This window comes from Hemiscyllium ocellatum, chromosome 28, assembly GCF_020745735.1.
Source record: "Hemiscyllium ocellatum isolate sHemOce1 chromosome 28, sHemOce1.pat.X.cur, whole genome shotgun sequence".
NCBI classification, from domain to species: Eukaryota; Metazoa; Chordata; class Chondrichthyes; order Orectolobiformes; family Hemiscylliidae; genus Hemiscyllium; species Hemiscyllium ocellatum.
In genome coordinates this window covers 1,719,412-1,735,806 of record NC_083428.1, presented here as the reverse complement: position 1 = coordinate 1,735,806, position 16,395 = coordinate 1,719,412, and the positions used below count along the sequence as shown (strand labels likewise).

At 47.4% G+C, this 16,395-nt stretch overlaps 1 protein-coding gene across 3 annotated transcripts in view; it reads left to right on the top strand.

Annotated features, from left to right (window-relative positions):
• The first annotated feature begins 4,996 nt into the window (after positions 1–4,996).
• shc2 (SHC (Src homology 2 domain containing) transforming protein 2) overlaps positions 4,997–16,395 on the top strand; it is a 34,612-nt gene continuing 23,213 nt past the window's right edge. For 2 of the 3 annotated variants that reach the window (XM_060845978.1, XM_060845977.1), the window contains exons 1-4: positions 4,997–5,538; positions 14,072–14,142; positions 15,781–15,841; positions 16,230–16,349. In XM_060845978.1, coding sequence (XP_060701961.1) covers positions 5,053–5,538; positions 14,072–14,142; positions 15,781–15,841; positions 16,230–16,349 — 738 coding nt within the window. In that variant the 5' untranslated portion in view covers positions 4,997–5,052. The remainder of the gene's footprint in view (positions 5,539–14,071; positions 14,143–15,780; positions 15,842–16,229; positions 16,350–16,395) is intronic. The other variant, XM_060845979.1, reaches the window with a different exon arrangement.

Genomic DNA, 16,395 nt, shown 5'->3' with positions numbered 1-16,395 from the left:
TGTTGCTGCAGTCAAATGGCAGCTGAAGTAGCAAAAAGGCAGTGAGCGGTCTGGGGAAATGTTTCTCAGCATCAGAATGGCAGGAGGTCCCCATCCAGGACTGAACAGTTTCCAAGCACAGAAATGAGAGCCTGAAAGTTACAGCTGTCTGCAACAGAGCAGATGGAACTGTGGCCCAAGGAGCAAAGTTCAAGAGCTGGCACTGTATTGAGGGGAGACTTAATCAGGATTGAAGCAGGATGACTAGGTTATTGCAGAGAAACTATTTCAACTGATGGCGAGTTGGGTGGGGTTGGGGGATGTCGTTAGGAAATGGCCAGAGCTAAAGGAAATCACCTTCTAATTGGAGTCAGGCTGCTCAGGGATGATGTCAGGAAGCACTTCCTCATACAAACCGGACTGGAAATCTGGCATTCACTCAGACTGGGGTTAGTTGGTTTTTGTCAGGAGTGAGACTGAAATTTTGTTGGGTTAGAATCACAAAATGGTTATAGTACAGAAAGAGGCCATTTAGCTATTGAATCTGTGCAAACCCTCCCAGGGAGCAGTGCCATTTACCATCAGTTCCCCGTAACCCTTCTCAAATAACTGTCCAATTCACTCAGGGGGGTCTCAATGGAAGCTGCCTCTGTCACACACTCAGGGGATGTGTTCCACACCCAAACCACTCACTGTACGGAAATGTGTTTCCTCATGACCACAGCATACAGCACAAATCCAACCTGGAAAATTACCGCTCTGTCATTCTGTGCAGTGAGCAAGCAGCAACCTGATGGAGGGGAAGGTTGACGATGCTCAGCAAGTAGCTGCTCACTGACAGCCAGCTTGGCATCTGCCATTCACACAGCTCCTTCCCTCGGCACAGCTTTCATCCAAACAGGGACACAGACCTGAATTCCAGATGGGAGGTAAAAGTGACGACCCTTGAAATCAAGTCAGGAGTGTGATGGAATACTCCCCACTTGTCTGGACGGGTGCAGCTCCAACAACACTCAAAAAATCTTGACACCATCGAGGACAAAGCTGAAAATGTGTTGCTGGAAAAGTGCAGCAGGTCAGGCAGCATCCAAGGAACAGAAGATTCGACGTTTTGGGCATAAGCCCAAAGAAGGGCTTACGCCCAAAACGTCGAATCTCCTGCTCCTTGGATGCTGCCTGACCTGCTGCACTTTTCCAGCAACACATTTTCAGCTCTGATCTCCAGCATCTGCAGACCTCACTTTTAACATCGAGGACAAAGTCCATTTGAATGGCACCAGACCCATTCTCTCCGTGACCAATGCTCAGTTGCAGCACTGTGTACTATCTACAAGATGCACGTGCAGAAATTCATCAAAGATTATTAGACAGCATCCAAACCCACAAAAACTTCTATCTAGAAGACCAAAGGCAGTATCTCTGGGACACATGCACTAAACAACCTCACTGCCCCGTGGCCGAACACTTTGACTCCCTATCCCACTCTGCCAAGGACATGCAGGTCCTGGGCCTCGTCCTGGGCAACTCCCTAACCACCCAGCACCTGGAGGAAGAATGCCTTATCTTCTGCCTCAGGTCCCTCCAACCACATGGGATCAATGTGGATTTCACCAGTTTCCCCATTCCCCCCTCCCGCCTGCACCTTAACCCAGATCCAACTCTCCAACCCAGCACCGCCCTCTTCAACTGTCCTACCTGTCCATCTTCCTTCCCATCTATCCACTCCACCCTCCTCTCTGACCTATCACCATCACCTCCCCACTTTCATGTACCTATCACAATACCAGCTATTTTCCCCCAACCCCACCCTCTCCCATTTATCTCTCAGCCTCCTTGGCCCAGCCCCTCATTGTTGATGAAGGGCTTATTCTCAAAGTGTTGATTCTCCTGCTCCTCAGATGCTGCCTGACCTGCTGTGCTTTTTCAGCACCACACTTTTCAACTCTGATCTCTAGCACCTTCAGTCCTCACTTTCTCCTCGCAGATACACAAGGCCTTAAGATATAAAAGCAGAATTTAGGCCATTCAGCCCATCGGGTCTGTTCCGCCATTCAGTCACAGCTGATAAGTTTCTCTCCCATTCTCCTGCTTTCTTCCTGTAACCCTTGATCCTCAAGAACCTATCTACCTTTGTCTTAAATACACTCAGTGACCTGGCCTCCACAGCCTTCTGTGGCAATGAATTTCATGTATTCCCCACTCTCTGGCTGAAGACATTTCTCCTTCCCTCCATTCTAAAGGGTCTTCCCTTTACTCTCAGGCTGTGCCCTTGGGTCCTAGTCTCTCCGGCCATTGGAAACATCCACTCTACCAGGTCATTGTGTATTCTGTACATTTCAATTAGGTCCCACCATATCCTTCCAAACTTCATCGGGTATAGACCCAACATTCCTCATATGTTGAGCTGTTCTTTCCTGGTACCATTCTGGTGAACCTCCTCTGAACCCCCTCCAGGGCCAGTCCATCCTTCCTGAGATATGGGGCCCAAAACTGTACAGGATATTCCAAATGAGAGCCTCAGAAGTACATCCTGCTTTTATATTCAAGTCCCCTCAAAATAAATGCCATCGTTGTATTTGACTTCCTAACTACTGAGAGAAAGTGAGGACTGCAGATGCTGGAGATCAGAGCTGAAAATGTGTTGCTGGAAAAGTGCAGCAGGTCAGGTCAGGAATGAATTCCTGAAGAAGGGCTCATGCCCAAAACATGGATTCTCCTGCTCCTTGGATGCTGCCTGACCTGCTGCACTTTTCCAGCAACACATTTTTCAGCTTCCTAACTACTGACTCAACCTGCAAGTTTACCTGAACAGAATCCTGGACTAGAACACCCAGCACCCTACACGTTCCTCTCCAAGCCACTCACCATCCTAACTTGGAAATATATCGCCATTCCTTCATTGCGGCTGGGTCAAAATCCTGGAACTCCCTCCCTCAGGGCACTGTGGGTCAATCTCCAGGTGGACTGCAGCGGTTCAGGAAGGCAGCTCACTCCCACCTTCTCAAGGGGGCAACTAGGGACGGGGCAATAAATGCTGGGCCCGGCCAGTAACCCCCACATCCTGTGAGTGAATAAAAACATTTTACAGCTGCTTCTTTTACGAATCACCTCAAATCTCTCTCCCCCCCCCCCCCCCTCTTGTTCTTGATCCTTTGGCCAATGGGAACAGTTTCTCTCCATCTCCTCTGCCGAGATCCCTCAGAATTTTGATCATCTCTCAACCTTCTGTCCTACAGTGTGGACTGGCGCAGCTTTCCCAACAACTCCTCATCACTGAAGGCTTTTTCTGTCCCCTCTCCAATGTTGTGATGTCCTCCCTTCGGTGTGATGCCTAGAGCTGAATATAACGGTGTGGTGGAGGCTGGATCAGTATCCGGTACAGGTTTAAAATCACTTCCTTGCCCCGAATAACAAAGCCCAGATTATTGTCAATCTGTCCTGACACACTAATGATCTCTGCACACCCCCATCCAGCTCCCACTGCTCCCGAACCCCCTGTAAACTGTGCCCTATATTTTGTATTTTCTTTCCATACTTTATACAAAAATAAATTCCGTCATGCTTGTCTGCATTAAATTGTCATCTGCCTCTTGCAGTTCCAAAACCAAAATCACTGGAGAAACTCAGCAGGTCTGGCGACATTTGCCTGAAGAAGGCAGAGTGAACGTTTCTAATGCAGTGACTGGTGGCGTTAGCGGGTTTCCCTCCCCAGACTGGGCTGGTTTTCTATCAGATCTCCAGCTCCCGCAGGTACACAGCCAGCAGTGAAAGCGGAGGCCCAAGTATGAACAGGAGAGATGGGCCGAGTGGTGGTGGCCCGGGTATATATTCTCAGTTTCACTGACAGAGGATTCTGAAAACAATCAGGGCGAGCAAATAAAGTCAGCAAAAAAAAAATGTCAGAGGCAGAGATGTTGATACATGGAACAGGAAAAATAATGCAGGAAATGTTCAGCCCAGACCGTGTGCAGCCGGCTCCCTCACACATTCCTGACTGTGTGTGAGAATGTGAGAGGGGGGATTCTCAGACTCTCTCACTGACTCCGTGTGTGTCAGAGAGAGAGCCCTGACTCTGCCCGGACTGTGTGAGAGAGAGCCTGGACCTCTGTCTCGCCCGACTCTGCCCGAGTGTCTCAGAGAGACTCCGGTCCCGGTCCCGGTGTGTGTGTGTGTGTGAGAGAGAGAGCTGGGACCCTCTGCCTCTCTCTCTCTCCTGACTGTGTGTGTGTGAGAGTCTTTCTCCCTCTCTCCTGACTGTCTCTCTCTCTTTCTCTTGACAGTGTGTGTCTCTCTCTCTCCTGACTGTGTGTGTCAGTGAGGGTGTCCCTCTCTCTCTCTGTCCTGACTGTGTCAGTGAGGGTGTCTCTCTCTCTCCCTCTCTCTGTCCTGACTGTGTCAGTGAGGGTGTCCCTCTCTCTCTCTGTCCTGACTGTGTCAGTGAGGGTGTCTCTCTCTCTCCCTCTCTCTGTCCTGACTGTGTCAGTGAGGGTGTCTCTCTCTCTCTCTGTCCTGACTGTGTCAGTGAGGGTGTCTCTCTCTCTCCCTCTCTCTGTCCTGACTGTGTCAGTGAGGGTGTCTCTCTCCCTCTCTCTGTCCTGACTGTGTGTCTGTGAGGGTGTCTCTCTCCCCCTCTCCCTCCTGACTGTGTCAGTGAGGTCTCTCTCTCTCTCTCTCTGTCCTGACTGTGTCTGTGAGGGTGTCTCTCTCTCTGTCCTGTGTGTGTCAGTGAGGGTGTCTCTCTCTCTCTCTGTCCTGACTGTGTGTCTGTGAGGGTGTCTCTCTCCCCCTCTCCCTCCTGACTGTGTCAGTGAGGTCTCTCTCTCTCTCTCTCTGTCCTGACTGTGTCTGTGAGGGTGTCTCTCTCTCTGTCCTGTGTGTGTCAGTGAGGGTGTCTCTCTCTCTCTCTGTCCTGACTGTGTCTGTGAGGGTGTCTCTCTCCCTCCCTCTCTCTCTGCTGTTTGGCTGTCGGGTAATGGGTGATTAATTCTCTAAATGACATCAGCGGCTGTGCTGGGGAGTGTGGAGCTGATCAATCAGAGAGCTGGGAGCTTTCACTGAGGGACAGCTCCGCTGATGAAGCCCAAGTATGGTCGCTTTCGGAGTGAGTCGGTGAGCAGCTCGGGGAGCGGCTTCCTGCACGGCCTGGCCATGAGCGGTCAGCTCGGTGCAGCTTCTGTGGCCGAAGAGCCGGAGGATTCCACCACCTTCTGCACCCTCATCCCCCGGATCCCGCACTGGAAGTTCTCGGCGTCTCCGGGAGGCAGGAGCCCAGCCAAGGATCAGCCTCCCGGCCGCTCTGGGGGTCTCGGGGCAGCCCCCGGGGGTCCACCTCCCGCTCTGGCCGCTGTCCTGGGATCCTGTGACTCGCTGTGTCCCCCTCCCTGCTCGGGGCAGGCTCCGGGCCGGCTGCCGGCCGGAGGGAGGAGGCTCCGGGTGGAGGGAGTCCGCTTGGCCGGAGGGGAGTGTAATCGCAAAGGCAGCTTCATCAACAAACCATCGGGAGGCTGGCTGCACCCAGATACCAGGATCCTGGGCCCGGGGGTCTCCTACATCGTCCGCGTGAGTGACACGGGCTCTGGCCAGTGGGCAGTGGGCTCTGGGCATAGCTCTGGGCAGTGGGTGCTGGGCAGTGAGCACTGGGCTCTGGGCTCTGGACTGTGTGCTCTGGGCACTGGGCATGGCTCTGGGCAGTGGGTGCTGGGCAGTGGGCAGTGGGCTGTGGGCAGTAGGCTCTGGGCAGTGGGTGCTGGGCAGTGGGCTCTGGGCGCTACACTCAGCCCCCGTGCAGCTGCTGGGGTCAGAGGACGGGGGCTACCCTCAAGCCCTACCCAGCCTCCTGTCCATTCACTGCCCTCACCAAGCTGGGGTGGACTACAGCAGGGTCCCCGCACAGGGGAGGCCAGGGGCACAGGGCAGGTCTCTGGGTAGTTGTGTTGTTGGGAACTCAGTTATTGTCAGAATGTGTCAGACAGGGGTGTATCATTGAGAAAGAGGAAGGAATAGACTCGTTAGACCCTGACATCTGCTGTGTTCCTGCTGTTGGAATCTATAACTGAATTACTTTATGAGAAAATTATTAGCATCTATATTATAGGAGCGAGATGTTGATCGCTGGCAGAAGCTGCTGCAGTTTTGAGAAAGAGGGAGTTTGTAAAGGTTAGGTCTCTCCCAAACTTGATTGAAGTTTTGCAGGAGGCAACAGGTGGAGTGTTCAGGTAAATGTTGCTGGATGCAGTTTGTATGGATGTCAAGAAAGCATTTAATTCAATAATTTTGAATGTGTACAGCAGAGAAACGGGCAATTCAGCCCATCCCATGAAGGAGTAGATGCTTGTAAGGATGTTCCCTCCCATAGGGGTCTCTGGAAGTATGGGGACTAGCAGAGAGTAGATCTGTTGGCTGTGGGATCAATTAGATCTGTTTAACACTTGCTGTTAATGATGTTTGACATTCAAGTAGTCCTCCTTCACCAGAATGACATCTCATTTTCAGGTGCACCCAGTGCTGTCCCTGGCATACCCTCCTGCACTCCTCATTGAACTAGGGTTGATCCCCTGGCTTGATGGTAATGGTTGAGTGGGGGATACGCCTGGCCATGAGGTTACAGATTGTGCTGGAGCACAGTTCTGCTGCTGTAGATAGCACACAGCACCTCCTGGATGCTCAGTCTTTAATTGCCTGATCTGCTTGAAGTATGTCTGTGGTGAAGATACCACCCAACATGATGGAGGTTATTCTCAATGTGAAGACAGGACTTTGTCTCCACAGAGACTGTGCGATGGTTACTCTCACCAATACTGTCATGAACAGACGCATCTACAGCTGGCAGATTGGGAAGGATGAGGTCAAGTATGCTTTTCCCTCTTACATGTTCCCCCACCACCCGCTGCAGACCCAGTCTAACAGCTCTGGCCATTAGGACCCGACCAGCTCCATCAGTAATGCTGCTGCCGAGCCACTCTTGGTGGTGGACAGTGAAATCCCCCACCCAGAGCACATTCTGTGTCCTTTCCAGCCTCAGTGCTTCCTCCAAGTGTTGTTCAACATGGAGCAGTATGGATTCATCAGCTGAGGGAGGATGGTAGGTGGTAATCAGGGGGAGGTTTTCTTACCCGTGATTAACCTGAAGCAGTGAGACCACCGTGGGGTCTGGAGCCAATGTCGAGTATTCCAGGGCAACTCCCTCCTGACTGTAACAATCCCTCCCCCCCAGCTGGGTCTGTCCTGCCAGTGGGACAGGATATATCCAGGGATGGTGATGGTGGGATCCGGGATCCTGTCTGTAAGGTATGATTCCGTGAGGCTGTTGCTTGACCAGCGTGTGAGACAGCTCTCCCAATTTTGGCACTAGGCCCCAGATGTTAGTAAGGAGGACTTTGCAGGATCGATAGGGCTGTTTCTGCCTGTGTCTTTTCTGGTGCCAAGGTCAATGCCAGGTGATCCACCTGTTTTCATTTCTTTTGAGAATTTGTAGAAATTGGTACAACTGTGTGGCTTTCTAGGCCATTTCAGAGGATGAATGATATTTGACCAAATTGCTGGGGGTCTGGAGTCATGTGTAGGCCAGACCAGGTGAGGACGGCAGATTTCCTTCCTTGAAGGACTTAGAAATCCTGGTGGGTTTTTCTGACAATTGGCAGTTGATTCTTACTCACAATTTTGTTAATATTGATGTCAAATTCCAACATCTCTCATGGTAGGATTTCTGGGTCCCCAGAATATTAGCTGAGTTTCTGGATTAATAACCTAATGGTAATACCACCAGGTCACAAATTTGTTGCTTGTGTCCTATAAGCCACTATTGATAAATCCCAGGATCCTATAGACCATATTAACCACCTTCTCAATAGGTTCTGCCACTCTGTAATTTGTGTGCCTGCACCCGAGCTTGCTCTGCGGCTGCTGCACCCACTTTAGAATAGTTTCCTTTCAGTTTGTGTTGTCTCTCTTTAATCTTCTGACCAAACTGATTTACTTCACGAGTGTTGGTGTTAAATTTTATTTCTGCCAAGTCCCTGTCCATTTCACCAACCAGCTCGTGTCCTCTTCGAGTCTATCACCTTATTTCTCTTCATTCACAATATTTCCAAGTTTTGTGCAATTTTGAAATTGTCCCTTGCACATCCAATTTTTAAAAATGTGTTCATGGATTGTGGCTGTCATTGTCTGGGCTAGCATTTAGTGCCCATCACCAAGTGCCCATCTTTGACATGGCTTGCCCTTGAGAAGGTGCTGGTGAATGTCTTCCCAAACTGCTTGTGCTGTAGGTACACCCACAATACCCTGAGGGAGGGAATGCCAGGATTCTAACCCTAGTGACAGTGAAGGAACGGCAATATATTTCATGTCAGGATGGTGAGTGGCTTGGAGGGGAACTTGCAGGGGCTGGTGTTCCCCTGTATCTGCTGCCCTTATCCTTCTAGATGGAAGTGGCTGTGCGTCTGGAAAAGTTGCTGTCTCGGGAACTTTGGTGAATTTCTGCAGTGCATCTTGTAGACAAAACAAACCGCTGCTACTGAGTGTCGGTAGTGGAGAGAGTGAATACTTGTGAGGGTGGTGCCAATCAAATGGGCTGCTTTATCTTGGATGGTCTCAAGCTTGGAGAAAGTGAGGACTGCAAATGCTGGAGATCAGAGCTGAAAAATGTGTTGCTGGAAAAGCGCAGCAGGTCAGGCAGCATCAAAGGAGCAGGAGAATCGACGTTTCGGGCTTATGCCTGACCTGCTGTGCTTTTCCAGCAACACATTTGTAAGCCATGGTCTCAGTGTTGTTGGAGCTGCACTGGTCTAGGCCAGTGGGGAGTATTCCATCACACTCCCTGTGCTGATGGATAGGCTTTGAAGGGTCAGGAAGTCAGTTATTTGCTGAAAGACTTGTAGCCTCTGACCTGCTATTGTAGCCATTGCATTTATATGGCTAGTCCAGTTGGGACCTTCCAACCCAAATCCTAGCCACCCGACAACGGGAGGAAGAAAGCCTCATCTTCTGCCTTGGGACCCTCCAACCGACGGAATCAATGTGGATTTCACCAGTTTCCTCATCTCCCCTCCCCCCACCTTATCCGAGATCCAACCCTCCAACTCGGCATCGCCCTCTTTAACTGTCCTACCTGTCCATCTTCCTTCCCACCCTATCCATTCCATCCTTCACTCCAACCTATCACAATCATCTCCACCTTCACCCATCTATTGCAATTCTAGCCACCTTCACCCAGCCCCAACCCCCTCCTATTTATCTCTCAGCCCCCTTGCCACACCACCTCCCTGACACATTCCTGATGAAGAGTTTATGCTTGAAAAGTTGACTCTCCTGCTCCTCGGACGCTGCCAGACTGTCTATGCTTTTCCAGCGCTGTGTGTTTTGACACTTGTCCAGTTGAATGTCAGATGTATCACCCAGAATTTTGATAATGGAGGATTTAGCAGTGTCAAGGGACAATGGTTCGATTCTCTCTCTTTATAAATAATCTTTGCCTGGCATTTATGGCATGAATACTATTTGCTACTTCCCAGCCCAAGCCTGGATATTGTCCATAAACTGAAATTGCTGGAAAAACTCAGTAGGTCAGGCAGCACTTGTGGAGTGAAAACAGTTAACGGTTTAGGTCCAGTGACCCTTCTTCAGATCCTTCCAGATTTTGTCCAGTTTTTGTTGCATTTGGACACAATCTGCTTCAGTATTTGAGGAGCTGCGAATGTTGCTGAATATTGTCCAATCATCGGCGAACATCCCCACTTCTGACCTTATGACGGAGGGAAGGTCATTGATAAAGCAGCTGAAGATGGCTGGGCCAAGAACGCTATCCTGAGGGACTCCTGCAGAGACTGGAGCTGAAATGACTGACCTCCAACAACCACAACCATCTTTCTATGTGCTAGTGAAGTAACGATGTAGTGGTATTGATTGTGGATTGGTAATCCAGAGACCCAATATTGGGATCCGATTTCAAATTCCTCTGTAACAGATTGTGGAATTTGAATTTTAAACAAAATCTGGAAATAAGTCAATCGATGACCATGATCCCATCAGTATTTGTTGTGAAAGATGGGTTTATAACTAAAGTCCTTTCACAGAGAGGTATGTGCTGTCCTGATCTGCTCACCATGTAACTCCAGACCTACAGCTAGTAGTTGACTTATACCTTTAGCCTCGGAAGTGACAAGCTAACCAGTTTAGACAGGACAAATGCAATGACCAGGGTGTCCAGAACCGGTGGTTGCAGTCTAAGGACACCGGATAATCCATTTAGGACTAATGAGGAGAAATGTCTTCACCCAGCGAGTGGTGAGCCTGCGGAACTCTGTGCCACAGAAAATAGTTGGTGCAAAAACATTGAACATTTTTATGGAGTTAGAAATAGTCCTTAGGCTAAAGGGACCAAATAGAATGGGGGAAAGCTGGAGCCTGGTACTGAGTTGGATGATCAGCCATGACTGTGTTGGATGGTGGAGCAGGCTCGAAGGGCTGAAAGGCCTCCTCCTCAAATTTTCTATGTTTGTTATACCCAACTGCTAAAGATTTTTGATTTTAGGTTGCTACCAAAAAGAACAGTTAACCACTACCCTCTGTTTCCGATGATTCAGCCACCTTCATATCCATGCTGCGTTTGTCCCTTTAACTTTATTGACAAATCTGTTGCATATTACTTTATCAAATATCTTTTCAAAGTCTATTTACATCCCATCAGCTGCAGTTAACATCATCATCATCATCATTCAAAGCTCAGTCAAATTAACTGGACACAACATATTATTAACAAATCTCTGCTGACTTTCCTTAATCAATCACATCTGTTCGGATAGCTCTTAGTTTTGCCCTGTCTAATTTCAAGTATATTTCTAAATGTATCTATATTCTATGGATTTCCTTTTGTGTTAGTTGCCGGTCTCTTCTCATACTCTTTGATCCTTTTCTTTCCAATTCCTCTTTTTGTGTTCTATGTTTAGCCTGACACTGTTGTATAATAACCTGACACCTTTTTCTGCTTCTTCTTGCTGTCTTTTGTTGTCTGGGGAGTTCTGGCTTTGTTTGTTTTTCCTCTACTTCTGATGTGTTTCTGCATATGAGACCATTGACTCAAATTAAACTTTGTGAAATTAAAGACAAAAATAGATCTGGTTAAGAGTGGGTTAGATGGTGAGGACAGGACTAGTCACCGTTGGTATGTATTTGACCTGAAAGGAGGTAATGATTGAACGATAAGGATCAGTGTTGGGGGTCTTACTAGTCCCTGCATTACTGAGCTTAAGTAACACAATCAACAGCTGTTTAATGGGTTTACCAATCACTGAGATTGATGGAACAGTGAGTAGTGTTGACAGGAATATAAATTTACAGAGACACATTAATAAAGTGAGTGAATAAGACTGTGGCAAGTAGATTTCAGTAAAGGAAAATGTCAGCTCATGGTACCGAAAAAGGGGGCAAAATCCCAGAATTATTTAAATACAGTAAAGTTTAGAAACCGTGGAAGTTCAGAGATTTGGGGATCCATGTACACTGATTGATCATTAAAGTGGAATAATGAGATTCTGCAAATAATTGAAAAAGCCAATGGAATGTTTTGCCTTTCGAGGCCCAGTATAGAAAGGGCAAGGAAGCTTCGCTCCAGCACCTGGGGTAACAAAACCATAACCGGGGTCCCTGCTCCTTGTACAATCGGCCAATAGGAACTGCTTTTCTTTCTCTCCTTTACCTAAATCTGGCTGAATCTGGTCCATCAGCAGCAAATCTCCCTTCTTCTCTGAGGAGAACATAATGGTCTTTCTATTCTAATGTTACAACTGAATCCCCACCCCAGGACCATTCTGATAAATCTCCTCTTCCCAATGACCCTCCCATCCTTCCTAAAGGATGGCATCCAGGGCTACACACCATTCTCTCACTGTGGCCTGACCAGAATTTTACAAAGACTTAGCATCACTTGTTGTTTTTGTTCTCGGTGCCTTAATTACGAAGTCCGGGATCCTATTTGTTTATTAAATTTCTCTCTTGATGTACCTGTCATCTTTTGTGATCTGTGCATGTGAATCTCAGCTCTCTGTCTTTGTACATACTTTAGAGCTGTGCCATTAACTGTATATATTTCTGCTCCTTATCCCTTCTTTCAAAAGATATCACCTCTTACTTTTATCTATTAAGTTCCATCTGTCACTATTCCCAGTTCTGCCATTCTCTCTGTTTCTTGTTGCAGTGCATTAATATCAGCCTCAATCTAGGTCACCCCATTGTCCCCTCCTTAAACGTGTTGTTGGGTCAGTGAGAGTTCCCAGTCTACATAGGCTTCTTCTGAGAGTGAGATCATTCTTTTGTATATTGGTTTGTGAGAAAGACACAGTGGGCAGAATCTAAAATGATTCAGCATTTTATCCTTTCCTGGCATTATTGTTGCCCTGTCTGACCTTGCCTCCTCGTTTAATGCAGTATGAGCTGTGATGAGCTACTTAAGAGACCAAAATGTAATTTGAGCAGCTGTGAATTCCTAAATGCAACCCCTCCTCCAGCCCATAGGATCTGAGCAGCCTCTAGGGAAATACCGCCAGCTCTTCTCTGTATGAACACATGCATCTCTCAGACACAGCCCTCAGTACGAAATGTATTTTCTTGGGTTTCAAACCTGATTATATTTGTCTGTGTGTGGACATGCTTCTTAAAAGATTTTCTCTTCTGAAGACCCGTTAACCCAATCCCCTCAAGCAGTCCCTACACTCGGCAGATTTGGCAGCATAGTCATACACATGCACACGGAAATAGACCCTTCGGTCCAACTCATCCATACCAACCAGATATCCTAAATTAATCCACTCCCATTTGCCAGTATTTAGCTCATATCCCTCTAAACCCTTCCTATACCATGTACCCATCCAGATGCCTTTTTAAATGTTTTAATTGTACCAGCCTCCACCACTTCCTCTGGCAGCTCATTCCATACACACACCACCTTCTGCATGGAAAAGATGTCCCTTAAGTCCCTTTTATATCTTTCCCCTCTCACCTTAAACCTATGCCCTATAGTTCTGGACTCCCCCAACCCAGGCAAAAGACCTTGTCTATTTATCCTATCCATGACATCATGAATTTATAAACCTGTATAGGGTCCCCTCAGCCTTAACTGTGCAGAGAAAACAGTTAATATTTTGGATTGAGTGACCCTTCCACAGACCCTTCAGTGACTAGGCAGGAACCCTGGCTATTTGTTCCTGTCTTCAGGTCTCTATGGAAGGGGCTGTTCTGTGTGAATACAGGGGGAAGACATTTCTGTCAAAAACGTGGAGAGAAACGTGGGTTTGAGTACAAAGGAAGGATCTTGAACTGAACTTTCTGAATATATGAGTGTAAATACTTAGAGTGAGTAGTCCCTCAAATTAGTCCCACAATTCTAGTTTTTTTAAATCTGGACAGAACATTACTTGGATCTCTGGATTAACAGTCCTGTGACAATGCCACTAAGCTATCTCCTGCTCCAGAGGAGTGCAGCAGTTCAAGAAGGCAGCTCACCACCACCTTTTCAAGGGCAACACCCATATCCTATGACAGAATTAAAATTAAACAAAATTGAGGAGCATGGATAGAGTAAACAGAAGAAACGTTTCTCCTCAATGCAGGGGTCAATGACGGAGGTTTAAGGGAAGGGATTGGAGGTTTGGAGAAATTGTGTGGAAAAATGTTTTCACCCAGAGGGTGGTGGGAATCTGGAACTCACTGACTGTAAGGTTGGGAGAGTTGGAAATCTTTACAACATTGAACAAGGATTTAGATGTGCACCACTGATATCCACGCAGGCAGTACTTTTGATCAAGTGCTGGAAAATGGGGTTAGAATAGTTAGGTAGTGTTTCTGACTGGTATGGACCTGATGGGCCGAAAGGCCTTTAACTGTGCTGAGGATCTCTGACTTTCTAAAATGGCAGGACAAACCGATTCAATAGGAACTTTCAAAAAGGCATTTGAATGAGCAGGGAAGTGAGCCTCATTGGAGACCTCTTTCAAAGAGCTGGCACAAGCACAATGGGCTGAATGGTCTATTTATAAAATGAAATTTGAAGATTGATCTCTGGTGTATTTATGTGTGACCCTGTATCTTCCTGTTACAGTATATGGGGTGTATTGAAGTGGTCAAATCAATGAGATCTCTTGACTTCAACACAAGAACACAGGTCACAAGGTAAGATGATGTCGTATATTATTGACAGAATCTCAATAGGAGAAAGTGAGGACTGCAGATGCTGGAGATCAGAGTCAAAGATGTAGTGCTGAAAAAGCGCAGCAGGTCAGGCAGCATCCAAGGAGCAGGAGAGTCGATGTTTCGGGCATAAGCCTGAAGAAGAGCTCATGCCCGAAACGTCGACTCTCCTGCTCCTTGGATGCTGCCTGACCTGCAGAATCTCAATAGGATTAAATCTAGTTATGGTCATTGACTGCTACTGAAGTAAAGATGATTAGAAGCCAAAGGAGTCAAAATGTAAATGCAATCAATATTTGGTTTCACTCTCAAACATGGTGTTTCTCAAAGGTAGCGCCTGCTTATTTGATTAGACTGCTTTCTCTTTGACACCGGGACACCTTCCCATCATGACATCCAGATTGAGAGGTTATGGATTCTCCTTTTTATGGTACTCCTCCTTATCTCTCTTTCTCCTTCTCTCTTTTTTTTTTCTCTCACTTCCTTCCTTGTGGAGTCTGTATCTGTTTCTCTGCCTTGCCCCCTGAACAATGTGTGTTGTGAGTGACCGTAGTTTGCACAGGGGCTTGTAGAATGGGATTGACAATTTTATATTGATGTGAACAGTTCCTCTGCAGTGATCAGCACCATAATCAGTGCAGTGATGAGAGTGGGGTAGAAATAGCAGCACCAATCGATAGGGCAAAGTGAGAGCTGACTGCAGTGCTAATCTAATATTGATGATGTTTCTTAAAGAGCCAGCTTGTTCTGAGAACGTCAGCACAGGGCCACAAACAATGAATAAAATTATCTCTCAAATTCGATTGGAAAATTGGAACTCCTTGTTGTAAAATTGTACCCAATATGTTCTTAGTAAAGAACAAGTTGGAAACATAATTTTCCACATCTGATATTAACATTGTTTGTGAAGCAGCTTCTCAATGCAACTGAAATTGTTTTAGAACATAGAAAAGTACAGAACAATGTTGTGTCGAGGTTTAATCCTAACGTAAGATATAACAACTTAACCTACGCACCCCTCAACTCACTGCTATCCATCTGCATGTCCAGCAGTCGTTTAAATGTCCCTAATGACTCTGCTCCCACCACCATCGCTGGCAACGCATTCCATACATTCACTACTCTCTGTGTAAAGAACCTCTATTCCTTTCTCCTAATTCTTTAAAAAAATCAAAAAAATTCTTATATTTTCAATACTTCCATCTGTAAATACTTGGGGCAACAATGATGATGGTCATCCTGAGATGCTCACTCAGCCTCCTGGACCATGTGATAACTTCGATTTCCCTGAGGCAACTGCTGCCAGCTGTGGAGAAAGTCACTGTTAAAAAGAATGTAAAAAGAGCTAAAAAGCTGCTGCTTCTGACTGTGGTATAGCCTGAAGTTCCCAATACAATGCAGACGGAACCCCGTGATCTCTTTGTGTGCCAGTGGGTTAGACGAGGTTCAATTTGGCCTGTGATTTAGAAATGTGTTATTGACTGTAAAGAGCTTTGGAATGCACTGGGTTAATGGAAGGTGTTTGGTCCAGGTAAAGATGGGCCTCTATATGCCCAGAGATGGGCAGTGCCTGTTATTCTAAACTGAATCTTCTCTCACCAAGTTAACCTCATTTTGCAGGGAAGCCATTAATCGGCTGCACGAAACAGTTCCAGGAGTGAAAGGGGCTTGGAAAAGGAAGGTACGAACGATGTCAGGCTGAGCTTGGATCGTGACTGATTTACTTATCTCAGACTGAGCTGCCCCTGCCCTGCCATCATCGGTTCAATGTCGTTGCAAAGTCAGTGTCTCATTCCACCTGCTAGCTGCCCGCAGCCCTGTGCCTCCTTGGACATTGCAAGTCCACAATGCCCATTGCTACAAGTGAGGCAGTCTCCCTCTGAAACCCCACACAGCGAATCCAAAACCCTGGCTCTGATCCCATTGGACGTGTGCGTGTGCGCACACACCCTCACTTTCCCTGGGGGACAGGTTGTGGGTTCGGGACTGAGACTCACTAACTGCTGACCGTTTAGTTCTTGTTGATGTCTATTCTGTGCCTGTTTGCTTTGCACCTTGACCTCCTTTAGCCTTCGAACCAATCCCTGCAATCCATCCTCGGGAGGAGTAACCTGCGGTTTGCTGGGATGAACATCACCATCAACATCTCCATTGAAGGGTTAAACCTGGCACTGCCCACAACCCGACAGGTACCCACACATTGGGTGTGGTCAGGGGTGGGGGATAAACTGGGGA